Here is a 23,721-nt window from a genome sequence, read left to right as displayed (position 1 = left end):
TTGGGGACCAGAAACTTGGGCATAACAGTTGTAAACAAATAAAAACATCACACACCATAACGTAACATAGCCTGACTGTGAATGCATGCAGTGGACATGAATTATTTTTCTTGTTCTAATTCTGTCATGGACTTTCTGGCTTTGGAGGGTGGACATCTGCATAAAATACACTGGATCCGGAAAGGGTAAAACTGTGACTGTGTAGCTACAAGTGTCCATCCCGAGTGTCTATTCTAACTGTACAGAGGCTCACTGTGTTGTATGGGCTTTGGGTAAAGCGCTTAATTTTTAAAAAACAAAGTGCATTTATGCTCTCAGTGACATCACAAAGCCTGTCCCTACTGTGTTGTAAGTTAGCAAATACCACTTGCCATTCCTCGCTGGTAACGGGGCTACTCTTATTTAACTGCTGATGCAATCCTTCATTTTCCTTCACCACTTCTTGGACTCGCATCCTAAAGGTTTTCATTTCCTCCTGAAATGAAACGCATGGAAACCGTCACCCACATGAACACATTCAGTATCGGCTGGGATGCTGCTGCTTGGGGAAATCAAATGTGACGGCCGAGTCCTGCTCTAGCTCCAAGTTTAGCCTCCAGGTTCTAGAGCCCCTCCGTGGGCTCAGGAGCACAGCTTACTGGGAGAACAGCCAAGTCACCGGCACACAGGGCAGAACTTGGGTGTTAAGGGGTCGACCACTTTGCTGTAACTGACAAACAACTGGAGACTTTAAAGGAAGGGCTTAGAAGAAAAACAAAACAAAAAAAAACCCAAAACAACCAGACACTGAAAGGTTTTCTTTGTTTAGACTTTAAAGGGTAAATTGGAGTATTTGTTTTGTTTTGGTTTGGATTTTGGTTTTTCAAGACAGGGTTTCTCTGTGAAGTCCCGGCTGTCCTAGAACTCACTCTGTAGGTAAATTGGAGTTTTTATATAAAAGGAACTTTTGGTCCTAGATTAAAGCCTGTGAGCAGGTAAGGGTGTTAGTGAGGAGGTCTCCTAACCTTGTCCTGTGCAGAGCACAGACAGCCCCCAACTCAGAGGGAGCAGCCTGCTCAGCCCGACACCCTGACATAGGCAACATGGGCAGATTTGGGTTTCTGATCTGGGCCTCACTGTGGTGTCCCAGCTGACATGCGGTGTCTTGTGCAGACTTTTGGTGGGGACCTTGGGTGTCGTGAAATACTCTCTTGCCGCCTGACCCTACAGTACTGAACGATGAAGGCAACATTGCTGCGATGCTCCCTCCCCTCCCCTTCAGCCAGAACACTCATCAGCGGCTGACAGTCCACACGGCTCTTTATGTATATGTTGTAAGTGTCTTGTCAAACTGAAGCCATCGGGTCAGCTGTTAGGTTTTTTTTTTTAAGATTTATTTATTTATTATGTGTACAACATTCCTTCCATGTATGCTTGTATGCCAGAAGAGGGCACCAGATCTCATTACAGATGGCTGTGAGCCACCATGTGGTTGCTGGGAATTGAACTCAGGACCTCCGGAAGAGCAGTCAGTGCTCTTAACCTCTGAGCCATCTCTCCAGCCCCAGTTGTTAGTTTTTACTGAGTTTTATGAGAACACGGTCCCACCCGTCATTGGCATGCCATCCAGGGCTGCTGTCATGCTACAAAAGCAGATTGAGCATTTGTGGACAGAAATTGCATCGCTCACAAAGTCGGCAATATTTATTAATTGTGTCTTTATAGAAAATATGAGATGACCCCTTATTTAAAAAGAGCACCTAAATGGAAATTTTATGATTGATTTTTGGTTAGTGAACAAAAGATAATGCTCTTAAAAATCCAACGTTCAATGGTATGTCATGGGTATTCATGGGATGGGGCAGGTAATGGAGGCATGACTGAAGACCAGGCTGTTGGGCTCTGTCCCATTCGGGGGACTCCTTAGAGACCAACTCTTCTCTCCTGGATCCTTCCAATACTCATAGTGAAGACCTCAGAAGTGTGAGGCACAGAAGGGCCCAGGGGGGTTGATGACGCCCAGACCTGGTCTCCTTACAGTTGGAATGGCTGCTATTCTCAGGAAATAGTGAGCAAACAGAAATGGACAAATTCTTGTTTTTAATACTGCCAGCAACTCGATCATGATGCGCCTCTGGGGTTGGTGCTTCCTGTGATCCAGGAGTGTTAGGATTCCCTAAAAGACCCTGAGTATGGTCTCTCTTTGCCCAGCATCTGCTCTAGCACTGGCATCCATAGCCTCAGAGTCACAGGTGATGTACTACCCTGCTCCCCCTCTGCCTCCCAGGATCTCCATGCGCAGGGGACTGCCTGTCGTTGGACAGCTTCCCAAAGCCACTGCATCCCGCCATCTCTCCTCTCTGCCAAACATGCCTTCCTTCCTTCTCTGCCTCTTTCCCTCAACAGACACCGGAGTACACACCACATTGGCACGTTTACCTTCGAGCTGTTTCTGCAGTCTGAATGGTTCTATCTGAAACGGTTTGTCTCGGGGACGCCCGCCGACCTACCTCCAGCGTGGTGATGAGTTCGTCCTTCTCTTTCATTCTGTCTTCATAAGCCAGCAGCAGCGGTGAGAGGTACCTTATATCCAGCTGTGGACGGAGGAATGAAGTAAAGGGTGATTAGCATTACTTCCTGCACTGAATACAACCATTTGGTTGTACTGTTTTGGTTCTTTTGTTTGTTATTTTGAGATAGGGTTTCTCTGTGTAAGCCCTAGCTGTGCTGGATTTTTTTCCTGTGAACCAGGCTGGCCTTGAACTCAGAAATACACCTGCCTCTGCCTCTCAAGTGGCGACACTACCACCTGGCTCATCATGGAATTTTTTTTTTTTTTTTTTTTTTTTTTGGTTTTTCAAGACAGGGTTTCACCGAAGCAATGGAGCCAGTCCTGGAATTTATTCTGTAGACCAGGAGGAACTTACAGAGATCTGCCTGCCTCTGCCTCCCAAGTGCTGGGATGCAAGGCATGTGCCACCACTACCTGGCTTCATCATGCTTTTAGAATAGGAAGAAAACACACTAACACACTAATTCTGGAATGGTTCTTAGTAGAGCCAGAGACTATGGGCTTGAGAGTAAATAACTTTCGCTTACCAACCAGGGGGGTGTGGGGCCCTTTGATGGGAGGCCTTCAATGCGGGAACTCTGAAAACAAAGCATACATGGAAGATCAAGCTGTTCCTGAAGTCACGTGGCAGACAGACATTCCTAGTCTAGAACAGACACCATCCTTCTCTGCTTGTGCGCATGTGTGTGCATACACACGGGGAGTGTTTGAGAGCAACACCCTCATCCCCGAGATACAGCAACACGTTACCTAAGAACAAACATTCATTTAGTTAACAGGTCTATATAAAACTTAGGAACTAGCCGGGCGGTGGTGGCACACACCTTTAATCCCAGCACTTGGGAGGCAGAGGCAGGTGCATCTCTGTGAGTTCGAGACCAGCCTGGTCTACAAGAGCTAGTTCCAGGACAGGCTCCAAATCAACAGAGAAACCCTGTCTCGAAAAACAAAAACAAAAACAAAACAAAACAAAAAAAACTTAGGAACTAACACAGACACACAACACTTTTTCAACATTCAGACTACTCTAGATTTCAAGTTTCCACATGAAGAGAAAGGAAGGATGGGAAGAAGAAAGAAGGGAGGAAGGAAGGACGAAGGAAAAAAGGACTGGAAAAGGGAGGGAGGGAGGGAGGGAGGGAGGGAGGGAGGGAGGGAGGGAGGGAGGGAGGGAAGGAGGGAGGGAGAAGACACATTCTTCTTAGGCTTCTTCATGTGTACCTGTGCATGAGCACCTACCTACAAACACACACGCATAATAAGCAAAAGGGAGCTCACATCTGGAGAGAGGGACTAGGAAAAATGCCATAGAAAATGTGGCCTTTGCATGGGTCACATGAAAGTGTATGGAGTGGGGGATGCAAGGGGCAACAACAGGAGTGGCAGCGAGCTGTCCCTGGGCCCACTTGCTCTGCCCCCACCCACAGCCTACAGAAGACATGCTAAGGCGATGTGTTTTAGATCATGTGAACTCCCCAAGCTTAACTCTGTTATTAACATGTTCACACTTGGAGCTGGTGTGATGGCGCATGCCTATAATCCCAGCACTTGGGAAGCCGAGGTAGGAGGCTCCTGCTGCAGCTGAGGCCAACCTGAGCTACATAGTGAGTCCCTGCCTGGGATGCAGTCTGAGACCCTTCCTTAGAAAGAAAGAAAGAAAGAAAGAAAGAAAGAAAGAAAGAAAGAAAGAAAGAAAGAAAGAAAGAAAGAAAGAAAGAAAGAAAGAAAGAAAGAAAGAAAGAAAGAACACTGGAGTTAGTAGAGTGCCTGCCTAACACGTACAAGAACCAGGGTTCAATTACCAGCAGCACTAAAAAGGAGACATTAGTATCATGCAAAATGAAAGAAATCAGTCACAATAAAAGGCTACAAATAATGCAACTTGCATTTCTGTGAACTGTTCAAAGCAGGCAAATCCCCAGAATCAGGATGTAAACCAGTGAAGGAGAGGGAATGGCCCCTGCTTTGGGTTCCTGCTGTCTGTGGTTTGAGTCTGGACTGCTGCCACAGCTCAGGCCCGAGTACTTGGTCACAAGCTGACGGAGCTGTCTGTGGAGGCTGCAGAACTGTAGGAGGTGGGACCCCGCCAACAAAACATGGGGTCAGGGACGGGTCTGGAGCATGGCAGAGTAGCTCCGCTGCCAGTCTGCCTCTCTGTTTCCTGATCTGCAGGGATGTAACAAGTCTTGCTGTGCTTCAGTAGCAGCCTCCCCTGCCACGGTGGCTGCAGCCCCTGAACCAGGAGCCAGTATAGACCTGTGCCCCCTTGAGTTGTTCCTATCAGATACTCGCTGTAGCCATGAGGGAGAAACTAATATTTTGTGGCGTTTTTGATGGAATAGCTAATTATGCCCCCAGCGGCAGGTGGATCTCTATGAGTTCAAAGCCAGCCTGGTCTATAGAGCAAGTTCCAGGACAGCCAGGGCTACACAGAGAAAGCCTGTCTCAAACAAAAAACAAAAAACAAGCCAACGAAAATGTTTTTCTTTAAAGCTTACTTTTATTTTAAATTACGTGTGCCCATATATATGTGCGCGTGAGTGCAGTGCTCTCAAGAGGCCCAAAGAGGCCGTCAAAACCTACAGCTGGCGTTACAGGCTGCTGTGAACTACCCGATGTGGGTGCTGGGAACTGAACCACACCAGAAAGTGTTCTTAACTGTGAGCCATCTCTCCAGACCCCTCTTTTCTTTTTCTTAAAGGCAATGCCTCAATTGTGTAGTTCAGACAACCTCTGAACTTAGTATGTAGCCCCAGGGCAGGCCTCAAGCTCCAGAGTCAATACTGGGTGACAGGCTGTGTGTGTGTGTGTGTGTGTGTGTGTGTACGTGTGTGTGCACATGCGTGCACGCACGTGTGTGCAGGCACTCTCAAATAAGTTTTCTTTTATTCCAAGACAGGGTTTCTCTGTGTAGCCCTGGCTGTCCTGGAACTCTCTCTGTAGATCAGGCTGGCCTCAAACTCACAGACATCCACCTGCCTCTGTGTCCCATGTGCTGGGATTAAAGGCATGAGTTCCCAAGAAGCTCCCAAGACCCAGAGATCCATTCCACAGTAAAGGCTCAAGTAAACAAACATTACCTCCTCCTCAGACAAATGCCTGAATTTTGTTTGGTAGCGGCTGAGCTCTACGTTCAAACGATGAACGATCATCTTCAAGCCCTCGTTTTCATCCACCAGGTCTTGGCCTTGCTTCCTTAGGCAAAGTAATTCAGGTGTGACCACTGAAAAACATCAACTTCATGTCACACTAGAGTCAATCATATCAAAGTCACCAGATTTTATATCAACTACTAGTCAGTCTTTTTGTTCCCTGGTAATAAACTGTACATAAATATATATAATGTGTACACACATACACACATATATATATAAGCTACAGCAGATAAAATCAAAATTTAATAAGCATAAGGGTACTAATGAAGGGTCTTAACTATCACAACATAAGTATCCATGCATATCGATATACAACAGGAAGTAGATTCTCCGTTGCCGGTCCCCGGGCCTCACCCTCCTGGGAGGATGCCTTTTCTGCCTCTTTCAGCTTCCTGTTGTCTTTCTCCACCCTCTTCAGCCTCAGCTCCAGGTCCTTCATTGCTTGTCTCGTCGCACTCAGTTCGAGGCTGAGAGATTGGTTTGCGGCACGTAGATGCATGGTTTCTTCTTTTAATTCCTCAAACTTTTCTTTGGTTAGTTCTGTGTATCTCTGATGTACTCTAGCGGCTCCATCTGCAGGGTAAACAAACGTAACGGATGTGAGCACTGCACATTAAAACACTTGACACTTTATTCCAAAGCCACGTAAGCAACTAGGTCACATTAGGCCTGGGGCCCTGTCCCTGGAGTCTGAGAAGTTGGGTTCCCAGGGGAAGGTTCAGAGGGTAGCAGGAAGGGAGGAGGCGGGGCCAGAGGAGGCAGTGAGGAGCCTCTACCCTGCAGGCTTGGCATCCTTTGGACTATCAGGTAATCCTCTGGGCAGTGACTAGGGCACTGGCCCGCACCACTTCAGAGGCTAATGGTGCTTTCAGACAGCATCTGAGCCAATGGCAGGGGTTTCCTGGCTCTGCTGCTAGCCCACCTGCTCAGAGCATCTGGTAAAAGCCTTGATTTATGGCAGCACTCAGTGACTATTAAATTCATATAACTGCTTCCCTACTGGAGAATGTCAACCCATGTTCTCAGGCCCAGGTCACTCATGGCTCAGAAGAAATTGCCTCTTTTTTTAAAAAATATTTATTTATTTATTATGTATACAATATTCTGTGTGTATGCCTGAAGGCCAGAAGAGGGCGCCAGACCTCTTTACAGATGGTTGAGAGCCACCATGTGGTTGCTGGGAATTGAACTCAGGACCTTTGGAAGAGCAGGCAATGCTCTTAACCACTAAGCCATCTCTCCAGCCCAAGAAATTAGCTCTTATCCCCTGTGAGAAGAGGGCTCAGTTTCCTTAGCCCCGCAGGTCCTGTGTGTTGTGCATCAGGCAACGGCCCACTACATGAGGTAGTTACTGCTTGGTAGGGGCGGCTCCTGACGCTTAAAGAGACTGTGTGTCCCTCACTTTGGCTATCAGAACATGCAAGCAATGGACCCTAGTGACTGGGAAATCCCACTAGGAATCTCACGCTGGGGGAAGGACAAGGCTGAAGGGTAGTGCAGCCAGAGGAGGAGCCAGACTTTTCCCACGCAGCTGGAGATCACTAACTCTGGCCTCTAGCTAAAACCCAGCTGCGCTTGTGTTTTGCAGGATTGCCACTGGAATTCCTTGTCCCTTTCCCTAAAGTGGCCATACTGAATACGTCTTTTTGTTTCCCTGAATTTGGCTCTTGTTAATTTTATAATTGTTGCCTGCACATGATGTGAGGATGTTTGGTGTGAACACACAGGTGTCAGTGTGCACGTGGAGGTTTGAGGCTCCTACTTGGAGCATCTTCCAAACTTGTGTGATGAACAGCCGAAATCCAGACGGCTGCGCAATGGACCACTCTCAGTGGAGAAAGAGCCTATGAGCCGGCAGTCAGGGAGCCAGTATTGTCTCAGAACACAACCAAAGTCCCCAAGAAAGAGCAATAATGTAGTCAATCCAAATACAACAAAATAGTGCTTTCAGATGAGTGATGGGAGACAGAACAGCCCCAGACTACACAAATCTACTCTGCAAGCGGCTGCTTCCCCGACTGCACAGGTCAGCCTCACAGAGCAGCAGGCCTCAAGCAGAGCCCTTGTTTGTACTCACCAACACCCAGAACTCCAGCACACCCCACAGGGTCACCTCCTACACAAGGACTCAACCCGTCCTACGGGCCCACCGTCACCCCAGGTCCTGAGCTCTCCCCACAGACCCACCCTGTGCCCACCTAATATTCAGTGACTAACATCTTCCTCGAACCTAACCAGAGGGGCAGATGGATGCCACAGCCTTCAGGGGAGTTGCAAACTTTCCTCAGATGAGACTATCCTGGGTACCCTGCAGACACTAAGCATGGCCTCTTGCAGTGAACTCCAAAAAGCCAGTACCTGGAGAGGGAGGAGGTTTTTCACGCAACGGCATTTTCTCATCCTAAGGAAGAAAGGGCAGAGGATGAGACAGTGTGAGCATCTCCCACAGTGGACTGGCGCTGAGTGAGGCCAAACATTCAGGGGCAGCCTCTCCTGGTGGGCTCTCGGCTGTTTTTCCGGCTGTCTTTCCGGCTGTCTTTCCGTCTTGGTGCAGGTACCCAGTGACGCACTGTGAGCGCAGGGCCCTGGTGGGGACCCACTGACTGTAGCATAGCCGAGCTCTGACTGCTGGGAGAACAGTCACACTTGCCTCTCAATCTGGAAACGGAGAAGCAAGAGAAGGCTGGGAGCTGCCAGTAGCTTTCCCACTACATATGGAGGCGGTGCTGAGATTTTAGTTCCCGTTGGAAAGCAGGCAAGGTTATAAGTCTGAGAATCAGAGTGAGTTTTTGTCTTGTTTTCTGAGACAGGAGCTGCACTTCAGCTTGTGACCCATGAACTCATGATGCTCCCGCTGGGATGAAGCCCAGCTGCTGGGGTTACAGTATGACCCACATCCGGTGAAAAAAGATGAACTTTTATGTCCCTAAATCTAGAGACTTCAGTGGGGACTTATTTTTATGCTTCCCACTTGGCTATTAAATTGCCCACCATTGTAGAAATTACAGACACGATTTCTTACTCTTCCTAAGTCGTCTCCGTTACTGGACTTTGGAAGAGGGGCAGTTCCTCCTGTTTAAAGCATATCAGGTAAGGGCCAAGTGTCAGGTTCAAAGGAACTGACACTTCCCCAAATTCTGGTGGTTAGACTAAAGTCAGCATTCCTCAGGAACTCAGAGCAGTCCCTTCTACTGGGAGCCAGAGGGGACACATGGCTATCGGTGATGCCTATTAGCATACCAAAGCGCAGGCCTGGCTGCAAGCACCCTCAGTACCACAAGCACCTAGCTCTTCTCACCTCCTCCTCTACCTTGAACTTCCTCCAGCTCAGGGGCTCCCCTCCCCCAGCCACTCACCTCTCCTTATAACCCTGCTATTTCAGCTAGGCCCCAGCTTGGTCTGTTTCAGCTAGGCCCTGTCTTGGTCTCACGCTCAGTCTCCCCCTCTCTTGCTCCTCTCTTTGTCTCTATCTCCTGCCCTCCCCCACTTCTTTCCCTCACTTCTCTCATGGCCAAGTCCAGTCTGCTGGCCATGTTCAGTCCACTGCTTTCTCTCCTGCTCTGGACTCTTCCGGATGCCTCTGGCTGTTCTTTCCCTCCTGTCTACAATAAAAGTTTTCCTCTTTCCTATGGGGCAGTCATGTTGATGGTTTATCCACTAGGGATGTAGCTCACACATAACACACTTGCCTAGCAAGCACAGGGCACTTGGTTCAAGCCCAAGTACCTCAAAATATCAGTGTGCCCGAGTGTGTGTGTGTTTAACACGATGTGATGTTAAAATCCAGGCTCCGCAGCAGCCCACTCTCACACATACTTACAGGGACCCTACAGAGACACTGTCTACCCAAGTCCCTAGCAGCACCCTAGGGCCAGGATTTCTCACCTGGGAAGTGAGTTTACATCCAAGTGGGTATGACCACTACCCACTCCATTCCCTGCCTCCTGCCCGGGGATGAGAGAGCCTGGCTGCAGGTTTGTGCTTTGGCCCCTCCCCCATCCTTAGACTGCCTTAAAAAGGAGACCCCACTTTTGCTGTCTTTCTCTTGTGCTTAGGCCTGAACCCTCCTTGGAGCTCCGTTATCCCTGTCTGTCTGTCCATGGCATTAGCGTTTCTACTCAGCCCCTTACTCTCCCCCACTCCATCTCAAGCGTCCCTCCTGAGCCAGTCCCCTCTGAAACCTCCCCACAGAGGGGTTAGCCAATGAAGCACGCAGCAGGGAAGAGTTCTTACAAGATCTTCTCACACAGCGTGTTATTACGACGAAAGAAAAGACCATGCACCAGGATTAAGTTGGTTTCTATCCAAGGACACAAACGGAATTGAACATGTACAAATCAGGAAATGGAATCACAGCACAGAGTTAGGGACAGAAGTCACATAGTTAAATATTATATATATATATATATATATGACAAATATTATATATATACATACACATATATATGACAAATGATAGCACAAGGTCTAATTTTTTAAAGTAGGAATTCTTGAAAAATAAGCTTACCTCTAGGTTCAGAACAGAGCATTTACCATCTGATTTAAAAAGAAAAAATAGAAAGTTTTAGAAGCCAAAAAAAAAATTTGACACACTAGAAGAGTATACTCATAAACCTAGCTACTCACCTTGTCCACAAGCATAGAACAAGGTCCCCACAAGTTCGTGGTGAGCAGGTCCCAGGACAAGGCAGGGGCCTGACCTTGACTGGGCTATCTCTCTGCCCTCTTCATTCCTTAATTCCTGCAGTGGCTCCCCTGGTCTCAGAACCACAGTCAAACCCCTCAGGGAGTTAAGACCCTAAGCCTCCCACAGTGACCTTCCCTACCTCCCCAGTCATGGTTTTCTCCTGCCAGCCAAAGACAGCCAACGCTTGACTCCACTCTGCTCCTCACAGCTACAGAAGCACACAAATTAAGTCATAAAAACAGCAAACTACCTCGGCGATGCAGATGGAAACAGATCTGTCCCTCGTTGGGTGGTAACCGTGGTACCCTAGGAAGAGGGACGACCTCCACCCACCTGGCTGGCAGTTTTCTCTAGGGGCAAGCTGGGAACCTAGGCTGCTCCTAACTTCCTACCAGGGATCTGAAGAGGATAAATAAGGTACTGAACCGCGAACTCTGTGAAAAACAGCAAACAACAACAAAATGAACCCTTTACAGGATCAGAAAATAAGCTAAGAAGCTTTAATGCGCATGGCATTTTAAATCTACTTCCCAACTCGATAAAATTCCTGGCAGTTCTGTTATTTTTAAGATGGGGTCTCACGTAGCCCAGGCTGACTCTGAACACTCGACAGAGCCAAAGATGACCCTCGATTCCAGTCTTGCCTCCACTTCCCAGATGCTGGGATTCCAGGTGCATCTGGGAAGCACACGGCGCTAACTCAGGGCATCATACATCCTAGGCAGGCATCTACCAACTGGGTTGCAGCCCCAGCTCCGTTAGCAATGGTTTTGAACCAGTTGTTTCAGTCAAATGTCATGGGACAGCCCAGACCACCTGTGTGCGTCTGGCACATGGCGACATCCAGCCCTGTCTCCGAGTACAGCTTTGTCTCCCGGCAACTTTCTCTACTGGCAGGGGCCACTACCCTCCTTCTGGTCTTTGTGTCACTGAGTTACCTGCCCTGGCACGCTGGCCACCTCCTTTACAGCTTAAACATGAGGGGATGAGACCACAGATGCCATCTCTGCCACATGAGCAGTGTTGAATTTTTTATTATTACATTTATTTATGCATATGTGTGTGCTTGTGTGTGTGTGTGTGTACATGTGTGTATACACGCTCTCAAATCCTCATGCAACTGCCTTTAACCACTGAGCCATCTTGCTGGCCCCTAAAGACATTTATGATGAGCAAATGGCTAAAGAACTATAATAAGAAAAAAGGCTCTTTTTGTTTGCTTGCTTGTTTTGTTTCAGTGCATGGGATGGATCCCAGAGTCTGCGGAGACACTCCCAGCAACATCTAGAGTTAGGGACATTTTTCAGTTGGTTTTTCAGTTGGTCTGGATTTGGTGTCCTAAAATATTGCCTCAGATCTTTCCGCCCTTCCCAATTAAAGCTGGAGATTAGAGACAGAAGGTTCTGGCTAGAGCTAGAAGCCCAGTGGTTCCAGATGCTGGGGAGGGGCAGGGGCTCATATGCCTTCTGCTTTATCGCATGCCCAAAATGAGCACAGAGAGAAGCTTCCAGGGCAATTCCTGTACTTACTCAGAGGGAAAAGGATCTCTATTTTTCCTTAGGCATAAACTTTTCCAAAAACCAATGGAATGACGAATTAAAACACAATTTCCTTCATCTCAAGTTCACTTTGGCGGAAATGTCTTACACAGGAGGTTCACCTGGCTCTGTGGACGGGCTTGTTTCCCATTTCCTTCTGTCTGTCTCAGAAGAACCCCAGCTGGACACAGCTTTGGCTGTTCTGTCCGGGACAGGGCGACACTATGCAGCCAGGCTGAGCTCGACCCCCACCCCCACCCCGGCCCCGCCTCCACACCTAACTGCTGTCTTCTAATTCAAGGCTTCTCAGATCTCACATATACAGCCAGGGCCTGAGCTGGGCATCCTCTGCCCCAGTCAAAGCGGACAACAAGGGCTCTAAGTGGGCATCTGATATGGTCAAGGCGACCTTGCACCCGGGCAATCACTCACTCAGAGAGAGAATAAACTGCAAGGACTTTTCTGGCTAGAATCAGAGCCACAGTATGGAGGTGTGACGACACAGGAACTGGTAACCGAAACTGCCCTCACATTTAATTCTGTCCTTACCTTTGTGTTGAGGGTGCTGTGGAGAGGCAGCAGCGGAGGAGGAGGAGGAGGAGGAGGAGGAGGAGAGCCCATCCTGCTCAGAAGCAGCATTGTCTCTCGCCATCTTTTGTGACGGCAGCACCTTTTGGTTACGAGAGAGGAACAAACACATGGTGCATGTCAGCTGTATCCATCCTCCTAGCCATTCATCTGTCCCACACTATACACCCTCACAGCTGCCACACCAGGGCCGCCACACTGAACAGGGCTGCACCTGCCGGTGCACAGACCCTTAGAAAAAGCTTGCCAAAAAGTCGATGGCATGTAAGATATATTTAGGCTGTGGGGACCTTCATATCCTGTACTTCCTAGGTGGCTTCATTCCACATTCCTGCAGGGACCACCAGCTCAGGAAAGGGACAGCACCCAATGGGATGGCACCCAGCCCAAGTGCTGTGTTATAAAAGCCCACGTGTGACAAGAAGTGCTGGACATCCTGGGAGAAACTTCACTGGGCCAATGTCTAGGGCTGTCCATCAGGATCACTGTGTGACACCACAGTCAATGTCGCTTCCTGACGAAATGGGATTGCCGCTCCACTGTCTGATGACCTCATATAGAACCGCACATGGTGGCGGGTGACGAAGCATCCCTTAGAGGCATTCCCACTGGCGGGGCTGTGGAGGGCAGGGCCTCAGGGCAGCTGGCCAAGAGGAGGAGCAGTAAAGCCCGCCGCCTTGTGGGCACACTAGGACCCAGCCCTTCAGGTGCACTCAGACACATGCTTGGGATCAGTGTGGCCCAGCTGTGCTGTGCTGGAGGCCATGGGAAGGATGCCCCTGTGGCTGGCAGGACGTTGGGAGGAGCCACCAGCAAGGTGATCATAGGAATGGATCTAAAAGCCAAGAGCTAAGGTCACTGGAGCTACAGGCTCTGGGCACATGGCTTCTAAGGTGGCCTGGTTCAGGGGGAGTGGTCAACAGAGCTCCTAACGTACTGGTTAGCTCAGAGAAGGAGAAACTCCCAGCTGTGAAGGACACATCAAACTACTCACTGGACTGGAGTGTGGAATTGATAAGAAAATGCCAATGGCACCAATTACAACACCCTACACGGGAGACTGTCTGGCAGTATCTGCCAGTTCTACGACGATCACATACACACCTCTGACAGCACACACATCGTGCCCCACACACTCATGGGATGCAGACACACATGCACAGCAGAGAACGCGTCAGTGCATGCTTCCTTCCGCACTATTAAGGGAATAAAAGTGGAAACCACTCTCAGCATCAGGAATGACAAGAGTGTGCCTATGGAGGGAAAGTTACTGGGGACATCTGAACAGAGACAGGAGAGGCTGAGACTGAGAAAATGGAATGAGGAGCTGGGGGAGAGGCTCAGCAGTTGAGAGCACTGGGTGCTCCTCCTGAGGACCCAGATTTGATTCTCAGTACCCACACGGTGGCTCACGGCCATCTGTAACCCGTGATAGGGATCCAAAGAACTCTTCCTTTTTAGGCACAGCCTGTATATGGTGTGCAGACATATATATAGGCAAACCAACGCTATAGAAGAGGAAGTAAGTAAATCTTTATTTTAAAAAGGAAAGAAAATGTAATATATAGTCATTGTTTTCCCCAAAAGTCATATGAACTCCAAGAAAGAAAGAAAGAAAGAGAGAGAGAGAGAGAGAGAGAGAGAGAGAGAGAGAGAAAGAAAGAAAGAAAGAAAGAAAGAAAGAAAGAAAGAAAGAAAGAAAGAAAAATGGACAATGGCAAGGCTGGGGGAAGACACAGTGGAAATGGCACAGTGGGCATTTGCGGCAAGCCTGGTGACCCAAGCTCAATCCCTGGGACTCTCCTAAAGGTGGAAGGAGAACTGACCCCACACAGGTGTCTGGTTGACATACACACACACACACACACACACACACACACACACACACGCACCAACACAAACACATGCACAGATACACACACGCACAGACACACAACACATGCACAGATATATACACACACACACGCACAGACACACACACATATGCACATAATAATAAATTTTAAAAATTTTACTGGAAAGAAATTGGTCACAAAAAAGGAAGGATGAGGACTGTCAGTCAAAAAGATACTGGGGAGGGCTGCAAAGGTGGGTCAGCAGGTTAGAGCACTGGCTGCTCTTGCAGAGGACCTGGGTTCAGTTCCCAGCACCCACATTGTGTCTGACAACCATCTGTAACTCCAGTTCCAGAGGATCTGACGCCCTCTTCTGACCTCCCTGGGCATCAGGCGTGCATGTGGTGAACACTAAGGCCAAGGACTCAGACACATAAGATGATTAATCTAAAAAAGTTATTAGGGGGAAATGCATATTTAGACATGATTTCAAAATCATATAGATTAGCAATAGTCATTCAAAGGAATATGTCCTACGGCTCCAGGCACATTGAGTTGGAAAAGTTAGAAATGAATGTGTAATGTTAGAAGTCCGACACTCAGGAAAGAAAGCAAGAGCAGAAAGCCTGAGGAAGCAAAAGAAAGCTTGGGACTAAGCGACCATAACAAATACATGCAAATCTCCCAACAGCTCTTCTCATGTCAGTCACGTGAACACAAGCCTCCCCAAATGCAGCATGCGGTCATGTGTGCAATGCCATGACGGGGAGTCACCTTGGGCAAAATCTGGACAAGAAAATGTAAGAGGCCAATTGAGGTGGCGCACGCCTTTAATCCCAGCACTTGGGAGGCTGAGGCAGGTGGATCTCTGTGAGTNCAAAATCTGGACAAGAAAATGTAAGAGGCCAATTGAGGTGGCGCACGCCTTTAATCCCAGCACTTGGGAGGCTGAGGCAGGTGGATCTCTGTGAGTTTGAGGCCAGCCTGATCTACAGAACTAGTTCCAGGACAGCCACCATTACAAAGTAAAAAAACAACTCAATAAAACAAACAACAAAAGCACACACATACAAGCACACACACATGCAAGCGGCACACCATACACACACATAAGCACACCACACACACACACTCAAACACACTACACATGTATACATACGCAAGCATACTACACACACACATACACACACAAGCATACCACACATTCATACATAGCAAAAAAGAATCCCACAAAGCCCCACAAAGATCTTTGCTTTTGAAGCACTTGACTTCAAGGATAAACCAAAAAAGGTTTAAATTTTCTCCATACAGATAGACGCAAGGCTGAGCACTTAGGAGAACAAAGGGGCGGGACATCGGAAGCAATGGGAGCAGCACAGAACGTGCTGATGCGGAGGTAACACTGGGATGCGGCTGGGGAAGGTGATGTCACCTGATTCCGGTGAGGCACAGCGTATGTGGCATCTCTGCCATCTCCCACATCCTTCCAGGTGCTGGACTCTGACTCCCTGAAGCTGGTTGACACATGCGTTTCGGCATCCCCATCCTCCCCGTGGTCTACAGTCTCCAAGGACGGCAAGGAGGTTCGTTCTGGGGCATTCTGCCAGCCTTGCCTGTGTTAGGTCATTAACAAATAAAATAAGCAAAGAAGCAGTTCAGCACCTGACGCTGATATTGAATCACATTTTTTGTTGTTGTTGTTGTTGTTTTGTTTTTCGAGACAGGGTTTCTCTGTAGCTTTGGAGCCCATCCTGGAACTAACACTTGTAGACCAGGCTAACCTAGAACTCACAGAGATCTGCCTGCATCTGCCTCCAAGTGCTGGGATTAGAGGCATGCCCACCACCGCCTGGCTTCCCTCTGATTTTCACTGTGATGAACACAACCCTGAGATGCAGCAAGGATTAGTTCTAGAAAGTAAACCATGGTGTGGTACGTTGCTGCGCCCGGCGTGAACAAATAATGCGACAAATCACTTCCTGAACCCCGAACCATGTAGAAGCAGTTTTCTTATCCACACGGTTTAAACAGCTCAATCTGTGCATGTGTCCTTTGTGTGTCTGTGTCCCAGTGAGTATGTGCTTGCATGCATGCATGCTTGTGTGTGTGCATGTGTTTCTTACTGAAATCGAACAATTTCCCGTAATTACCTGAGCCGTCAATTGTCTTTGTTTGCTTCTAGTGTGTCCAATTTGAAACAGCTTTATCTACTAAAATTAAAACCCTGTTTTCAGCCAGGCTGTAGTGGCGCATGCCTTTAATTTAATCCCTGCACTCGAGAGGCAGAGGCAGGTGGACCTCTGTGAATTTGAGGCCAGCCTGGTCTACAGAGTGAGTTCCAGGGCAGACAGGGCTACACAGAGAATTCCCTGTCTTGAAAACAAAAACAAAACAAACTGGCTTTCATGTTTACTGTAAGTATTTACCCTGTTCTATTAATTTTGTTTTGAGTATGTATACTTTTTAACATATGGATGATTAAAAGAAGGAGACTTTTGGCTGGGGGCACAGCTCGGTGGGGCAGCTTTTGCCTAGCATGTAGAAAGACATAGGACTGATCCCCTAGAACTGGAAAATAATGACTCTTGTTGTTTTTTCTTTTGTTTTGTTTTAAACAGGATCTCACATAGTCTAAGCTGGCCTGAAATTTACTACACAGCCAAGGATGGCCCTGAACTTCCATCTCTCAAATGCTAAGATTACAGATGTGAACCACAGTTTCCAGGTCCCTTGCCCCCACCCCGCCTTTATTTCACCTTCTAAATTCCTAGTTTAGAAGTACACGGCAGCAGACGGGCACTCAAGTTCACGGTCTCTGTCTCAACACAGATGACCATCTGGAACAATCCTTTCATGCCCAAGGGACTGACCGGGGTGTGGCTTGTGCTGACCGGGGTGTAGCGTGGTTTGGAACCCACGCTAGTGGAGGTACTGAAGTCCTTCTCCCTATCTGTCAGGGCCGCCTCTCACCTCTGCTCTGATCGAGTGACCCTATGCTACTCTTGCTGCTTTAGCACCTGCTTTAAGATACGGCAGAGCTAACCCAGTTCTGTCCTTTGATAATTTTATATCCTTTCTCCTTCCGGTGAACTTTATGATCATGTCCATATTTTTAGCTCAATCTAGCCAGAGCGTTTTCAAAATGGGGTCAAAGATTTCATTTTGATACTGGTCCAGCTACGATGGCCAGGTCAGGCCCCCCACCCCAGCTTCTAGAGCCACTGGGACTGGCTAGAGTCAAGATGGAAATGTAAAATCCCATGGCACCCTGATGTAGTCCTGCCTGCCTGGGAAATACTAGTCCATACAGGAAGGCCTTGTCTCAAAAATAAATAAATAAATAAATAAAATAAAAATAAATATATATATATAAAAGAACAATTGTGTCCCTCCTGGACACAAGTGACAAAAGCCTGGTGACCATATCACCACATGGTCCTGGAGCTGCCCTCTGCTACCACGAGAGGACAATAGCTATACCATGTCCCTACCGAAGCCTTAGCTCTGAGGTGGTGGCATAGGGCTCGATGATGCTGTCCTTTTCAACGTAGGAGGCGTCGCTCTCAGACAGGGACCTCTGGCGAGGCTGGGGAATGGCAACCGTCTGTCCAGTCAACGTGGTCGTCAGGATGACCGCAGCTAGAGCAGACCTGTGAACAGAAACATCCCAGAGGCACTGAGGAACGGACAGACATTCAAGCTGCAGGCTGAGCTGACCAGGTTAACCCACTGCAGCGACTGATTAGCCGCTGACAGCTCGCTCACAGCCCAGGATAGCCCATCTCGTTGACACCCATGATAGCCTATCGGTATCCCCACTGACCTCAGGAATCCAATTTATGCCATCCATTCTTAGAGCAATTAACTGATGTGACCACACCAGGTTGTCAATCCACACAGTTGAACATGCAAAGCCTATATTCAAACAGTTTTTCTATTAAAATGAAAGAACAGAATGAGATAAAGGAAGACTTACGCCAGGTGTGGTGACACACATTTTTTTATTTCAGAACTTGGGAGGCAGAGGCAAGTGGATCTTTGTGAGTTGGGGGCCAGCCTGGTTTACGTGGCAAGTTCCTGATAAGCCGGGGTTAAAAGTTAGATCCTGACTTTAAGTATATATATAAATGTAAATAAACACATACACACATGACTTGTAATGATGAAAAGACCCATCCATTAAAACACATGTCTGTATTTCCAGTGCTAGCTGGCCAGCCACCCAGCAAAAAGGCAAGCTTCTGATTCCATGAGAGATCTTACATTGGTTATCAGACCAATAACGAGCTCACAACATGCTTACTACAAAGCAATCTCTTTGCCTTGCTGACAAATGAATGGGAAGCTAACTCTCTAGCTACTGCCCAGGCTGCATAAACCCTTAAGTCTCAATGACACAGCACAAACACTGATGAGCTGCACAGACCACCTCTGTAGTGGGTGGGCCTGCTGCCCTGACATTTGAAGCCAGTGATAACACCTGAGCCTCACAGCTGACCCCAAATATAGAGGCACACAAGGCCCTCTCACAGCGTTACCCAGAAGATGACAGAGGCACAGAGTGCTCACTAATAACGGCTATCCGTGTTAGTGCTGCAGGAAATATCAAACACCAGAACACCGCAGAGGTTGTTCCTACTCCAGTGTTAGGGCCAGAATCCAGGAACGAGCTCGTGTATGCGGGGAAAATGCTGACTCAGCAAGTCCTGTGCCCAGCCCTTCAGAGTTTACCTTCTAATCAAAGGCACAGAACAAACAGTACCAAAGAAGACCAAACAGAGTGGCCCCTGGAGTGCAATTATTTCTTACTAACAGTTAATAACTCAACCATTGTATTCTATGGCTTAAAAACAGACTAGATGTGGACTCAGAGGTGAAAGAGCACGCACTGCTCTTGCAGAGGACCTGAGTTTGGTTCCCAGCACCCACGCTGGGTGGTTCACAACCACCCATAGCACCAGCTGCAAGGGACTGGATCCAATAGTACCCGCATCCAAGTACACACACACAAAGGCACAGGTATATACACACAATTTAAATTTGGGTTTTTGTTTGTTTGTTTGTTTGTTTTGTTTTGTTTTTCAAGACAGGGTTTCTCTGTAGCTTTGGAGCCTGTCCTGGAACTGGCTCTGTAGACCAAGCTGGCCTCGAACTCACAGAGATCCGCTTGTCTCTGCCTCGTGACTGTTAGGATTAAAGGCGTGCAGCACCACTCCCTGGTTAAATTTAAAAATTTTAAAGAACAGCAACAATTTAAAAAAAAATCAGACTAGCTAGGCATGGTGGCTCACACTTATAAACTCAGCTCTTAGGAGGCTGAAACTGGAGAATGGCTTTGAATGCAAAGTCAACCTGGGCTACAAGACCCTATTTAAAAAAAAAAAAAAAACAAGTCTAAAGAGTCCTAGTGTCTAAAATCTTGACAGACACACGCAGTGGTCCCAGGAATGGGAAGGGAGTTGGCTGTCTGGTACACAGAGCACAAGGAGATGAGGAACACCAGTTCCGGGCAGGAAACATGTTCCTTCTTTTAACACAAAGTGGTTCTTTTAAGAGGCGAAATTGTTGCAGCCAGAGGTGGTGGCACATGCCTTTAATCCCAGCACTCTGGAGGCAGACCAAGGTAGATCTCTGAGTTTGCGGCCAGCCTGGTCTACAGAGCGAGTACCGGAGCAGCCAGGGCTACAAAGACAAAACACCTTGAAAAACAACAAACAAACACGAGGCAGAAGAGAACCTAGAAAGAAAGACGTTTTTGCATAGTTCTCCTGAAAGCACCATTAACCTGATGAACACATGGCCGAGACGCAGAGCACAGGCAAGGCCCTGGCTTCCGTTCCCTGCAGAAAGAAGGAAGGGAGAGGAGGAGGAAGGAAGGATTGACTTAAACTCGGTGCTCTCTGTTTAATAAGCACCAACTGCACCCAATCATGAAATCTGAGATCCTACACTGGAGGACACAGACCCCCCAGTACGTCCATCATTCCTTGGAGAAGCTGGATTACGTACCATGGAACAGCGGTAAATATTGCCAAGGGTATGATTCTAGCCCCTCTACTTGTGACCCGTTGGCCAGGGTTCAGTACTTGATGGTCTTGAGACCTACCTGGGTCTCTCTGGAGACGGCCTGGGGCTTCGGGGAGGAGGTGTGCGTGGCACAGCTGGCTTCGGAGCAATGCTGGCTGCTGGGAGGAAGCCATGGATGATGTGATTCTGCACAAATGAAACCCAAGGCAGATCTCTGGGAGGAGGAAATCAACTGGGTCCCGCCCCACCTCCACCTCCCAAGCTGAGGCCACACCAGGGATCCAGTCCTGTCCCCTGTCCTTCCCAACTGCCATTCCTCAAGGCAGTGCCCACAGCAGGGCACAGCACCACGCGGCCCACTGAGGCAGCCCTCTCGTTCTCCCCCTCACCACAGCTTTCCTGACTGACTTCAAGGGCCGGTGTGGCTGGGTTAGTCAACACGGGGTGCAGGACAAGGCACACCTTTGGGGGTCTCTGTTTTCCAGAGAGCACTAACAGAGATGGGATAACCTACCCTAGGTATGAAGAGAACCAACTCATGGGACAGGGGGCTCAGACGGAAGAAAGGGGACATAGGCTGAGCAACAGCACTGGTTTTTCTTTGCTTCCTCGTCTGCCCAGATGTGAGGCAGCACCCACTCCATGCTCCTGCCTCCAAGGAGTCACCCACTGCCACACCTTCCCCACTACGACAAACCATAACCCCTCAAAACCAGGAACCAAACTAAACCTCTGCTCCCACAGCATAGCCAACAAGAAAAGTTGCTAACACACTGACCGTTCTCTTCCAGGCTTCCAACGCACAGGACAGTCCCCAGTGAAGTCACCCAGGCCTTCCCACCCCTGAGCAGCTCTAGAAGGAGCATACTGACTCAGGTCTGATAGGAGCTTGACTCCAGGAGGCTCATCTCGAAGATACGCAGTAAGGAAAGCGAGCCCTTACACATGACGGAAGTCAGAGGGAACCCCGCTCCGCTTTAGGGACCTGGGGGCAGGGGTGTCTTTTGAGCATCTGAGCCATGCCTATGTTTTCTGAGCACCAGCCACTCACTCGCACCTGCTAGAGGCAGGCTGCCATGACAACAGCGAAGATGATCTGTCTTCATCCTCGGGGGCACAGAGTAGAAAACACCCACACGGGTGTTACAGAACATAGAACTATGCAAAATGGCAAGGGGCAAGGGAAATCAAGGCCCAAGGAGAGAAAGGTTCATTCAGGGTTTGTTTGTTTGTTTGTCTTTTTTAAAAAATGTTTATTTATTTATTTATTTGTATGAATGTTTGTCTACTCATATGTATGCACATCACATGCATGCTTGGGCCTGTGGAAGTCAGAAGAGGACATCAGATCCCCTAGAAATGGCATTTCGGAGGGTTGTGAGCCACCATATGGAGGCTGGAAGTTGAACCCAAGCCAAAGCAACAAGTGCTATTAAGCACCGAGTGATCTCTCCAGCCCTTCAGGAGACTCAGGTGTTTCCCTGGGGGGCGGGATCACAGTTATGACGAATGGATCATCACTGCCTCTACACTGAAAAGGGGACAATACGAACAAGAGAACTGACAGAACCTTAGTGGTAGGTGACTGACGCCAGGAAAGAGGTCAGAAGGGATGGGTGCATCATTTACAGTTATTTCTGGGGGCTGGAGAAATGGCCCAGCGGTTAAGAGCATATACCACTCTTCCAGAGGACCCGAGTCCAGTTCCCAACACCAACATCATGTAACTGCAGCTCCAGGGAATCCAATGCTTCCATAGGCACTCACGCGCAAGTGCACAAACTCACACTTAAGACACACAAAGCCGGGTGGTGGTGGCACGTGCCTTGAATCCCAGCACTCACAGGCAGATCTCTGTGAGTTCAAGACCAGCCTGGACTACAGAGTGAGTTCCAGGACAGCCAAGGCTACACAAAGAAACCCTTCCTCGGAAGGAAAAAAAAAAAAAGACACACATAATTACAAATACATCTTTTTAAAAGGTTATTGCAATAAGGATGTAGCTCAGTGACAGAATATTTGCCTAAGTGCCCCAAAAGGGCCTGGAGTAGTTACTTTTCCCCCCTCCCTTGAGACAAGGTCTCACTGTGTAGCTTTGATTAGTCTGGAACTCACTATACAGACCAGGCTGGCCTTGAACTCACAGAGGCCTGTCTACCCCTGGCTTCAGAGTGCTGGGATTAAAGGTGTGTGCTATACTTACTATTCCTAGCCTAAAAGGAAAAGGATCCCGAGCACCACAAAATCAAGTTGGCATGATTAACAGATTGTAGTGGGAGGGAAGGGTGTGTGTGCCCATGGACTGCTGGAGTCAAAATCCTAGAAAAATGAGTGAAAGCCACGTGTGATGGCATAAAACCGAAATCTCAGAACTCGGAGGCAGAGGCAAGAGGATTGTGGGGAGTTTCCTGAGCTACACAGTTAAGACCCTGTTTCAAAACCAAACAGAAGCAGAAAAATAACACAGCAAGGGATCAGAGAATGAGTCTAGGAAGACAATGCATGGCACACGGTGGCACAGTGGTCTTAAGAAGATCTGGAAGGACACAACCAGACACAGGAACAGAAAATGCCAGAGTGAGGGTGTGGTGGGGCGGGGAACAGGGAGGTCTACTAACGGCAGTGGCAGGATCAGATCTGCGGGTTTAAAAGTCCCCGTCATTGCTCTGCAGACAGCAAACCTCGGAAACCTCTGAGGTGAAAACAGAGAACCTAGGAAAGAGCTGATTACGAAGCAGTCCAGATGGACAGAGGCCGAGGTCGGGGTGGGCATGACCTAAGGATGGGCAAATGCGATCGACCTGCTAAGGCGAGTACGTGGTGCGGGAAGGAAGGAAGAACGAGTTCCCTGCGGGGATATCCGACCACGGAGCAGTTTTAAGTAAGACGGGAGTGAACTCCCGGCCAAGGGGAGAATCCTGACGGGGAGACAGTGATTCCTGGACGTGGCGGACTCCGGAGATGAAGGATTCTTTGGAACACGAAGTCAGGGCTTCTGGAACTGAATGCTCTCGGGCAGTGCCACCGCCTCGCTCCCACATCAGGCCTGAAAAAGCATGGCCTACTCACGAACTGGCTCCGGCGGTTCCTGCGGAAGCTGAGGAGCATCCTGATTGTGGGATGTGGGCTTCGGTACCCGGCCCGGGACTAATAGGAGCACAGCCCAGCTCCCGCGGACCCAGAGACTTCACAACAACCATGCCTCCCATTGGCTCTGTTCTGAGTCTTGACCAATCAAAGTCAATTTTACTCTCACCCGTTGCTCTTGACAACGTTACAAGGCGTCATTCAAATTCCAGCCAATGAGGAGGCAAGCTGAGTCTTCCGTTCTATTACTGGT

General features: G+C 48.5%; 1 protein-coding gene across 2 annotated transcripts in view; it reads right to left on the bottom strand.

Annotated features, from left to right (window-relative positions):
* Positions 1–23,645, bottom strand: part of Cep89 (centrosomal protein 89) — a 40,971-nt gene extending 17,326 nt beyond the window's left edge. For both annotated transcript variants that reach the window (XR_007588173.1, XM_050118954.1), the window contains exons 1-12: positions 23,451–23,645; positions 20,461–20,567; positions 17,846–18,004; positions 15,787–15,967; positions 12,481–12,601; positions 10,214–10,242; positions 8,065–8,107; positions 6,061–6,279; positions 5,632–5,774; positions 3,079–3,129; positions 2,490–2,573; positions 372–475 (exon numbers count right to left, since the gene is read on the bottom strand). Coding sequence is in view for 1 of the 2 variants with exons in the window: in XM_050118954.1 (XP_049974911.1) it covers positions 372–475; positions 2,490–2,573; positions 3,079–3,129; positions 5,632–5,774; positions 6,061–6,279; positions 8,065–8,107; positions 10,214–10,242; positions 12,481–12,601; positions 15,787–15,967; positions 17,846–18,004; positions 20,461–20,567; positions 23,451–23,489 (1,280 nt within the window). In the remaining variant the exon portion in view is untranslated. The remainder of the gene's footprint in view (positions 1–371; positions 476–2,489; positions 2,574–3,078; positions 3,130–5,631; positions 5,775–6,060; positions 6,280–8,064; positions 8,108–10,213; positions 10,243–12,480; positions 12,602–15,786; positions 15,968–17,845; positions 18,005–20,460; positions 20,568–23,450) is intronic.
* Between the last annotated feature and the right edge of the window lie 76 nt (positions 23,646–23,721).

Source organism: Alexandromys fortis, unplaced genomic scaffold, assembly GCF_014885135.2.
Source record: "Alexandromys fortis isolate MF-2015 unplaced genomic scaffold, M_Fortis_MF-2015_v1.1 scaffold_140, whole genome shotgun sequence".
Taxonomy (NCBI): Eukaryota; Metazoa; Chordata; class Mammalia; order Rodentia; family Cricetidae; genus Alexandromys; species Alexandromys fortis.
Note: the sequence above shows the minus strand (reverse complement) of the source record. Positions and strands in the feature narration are given on the sequence as shown.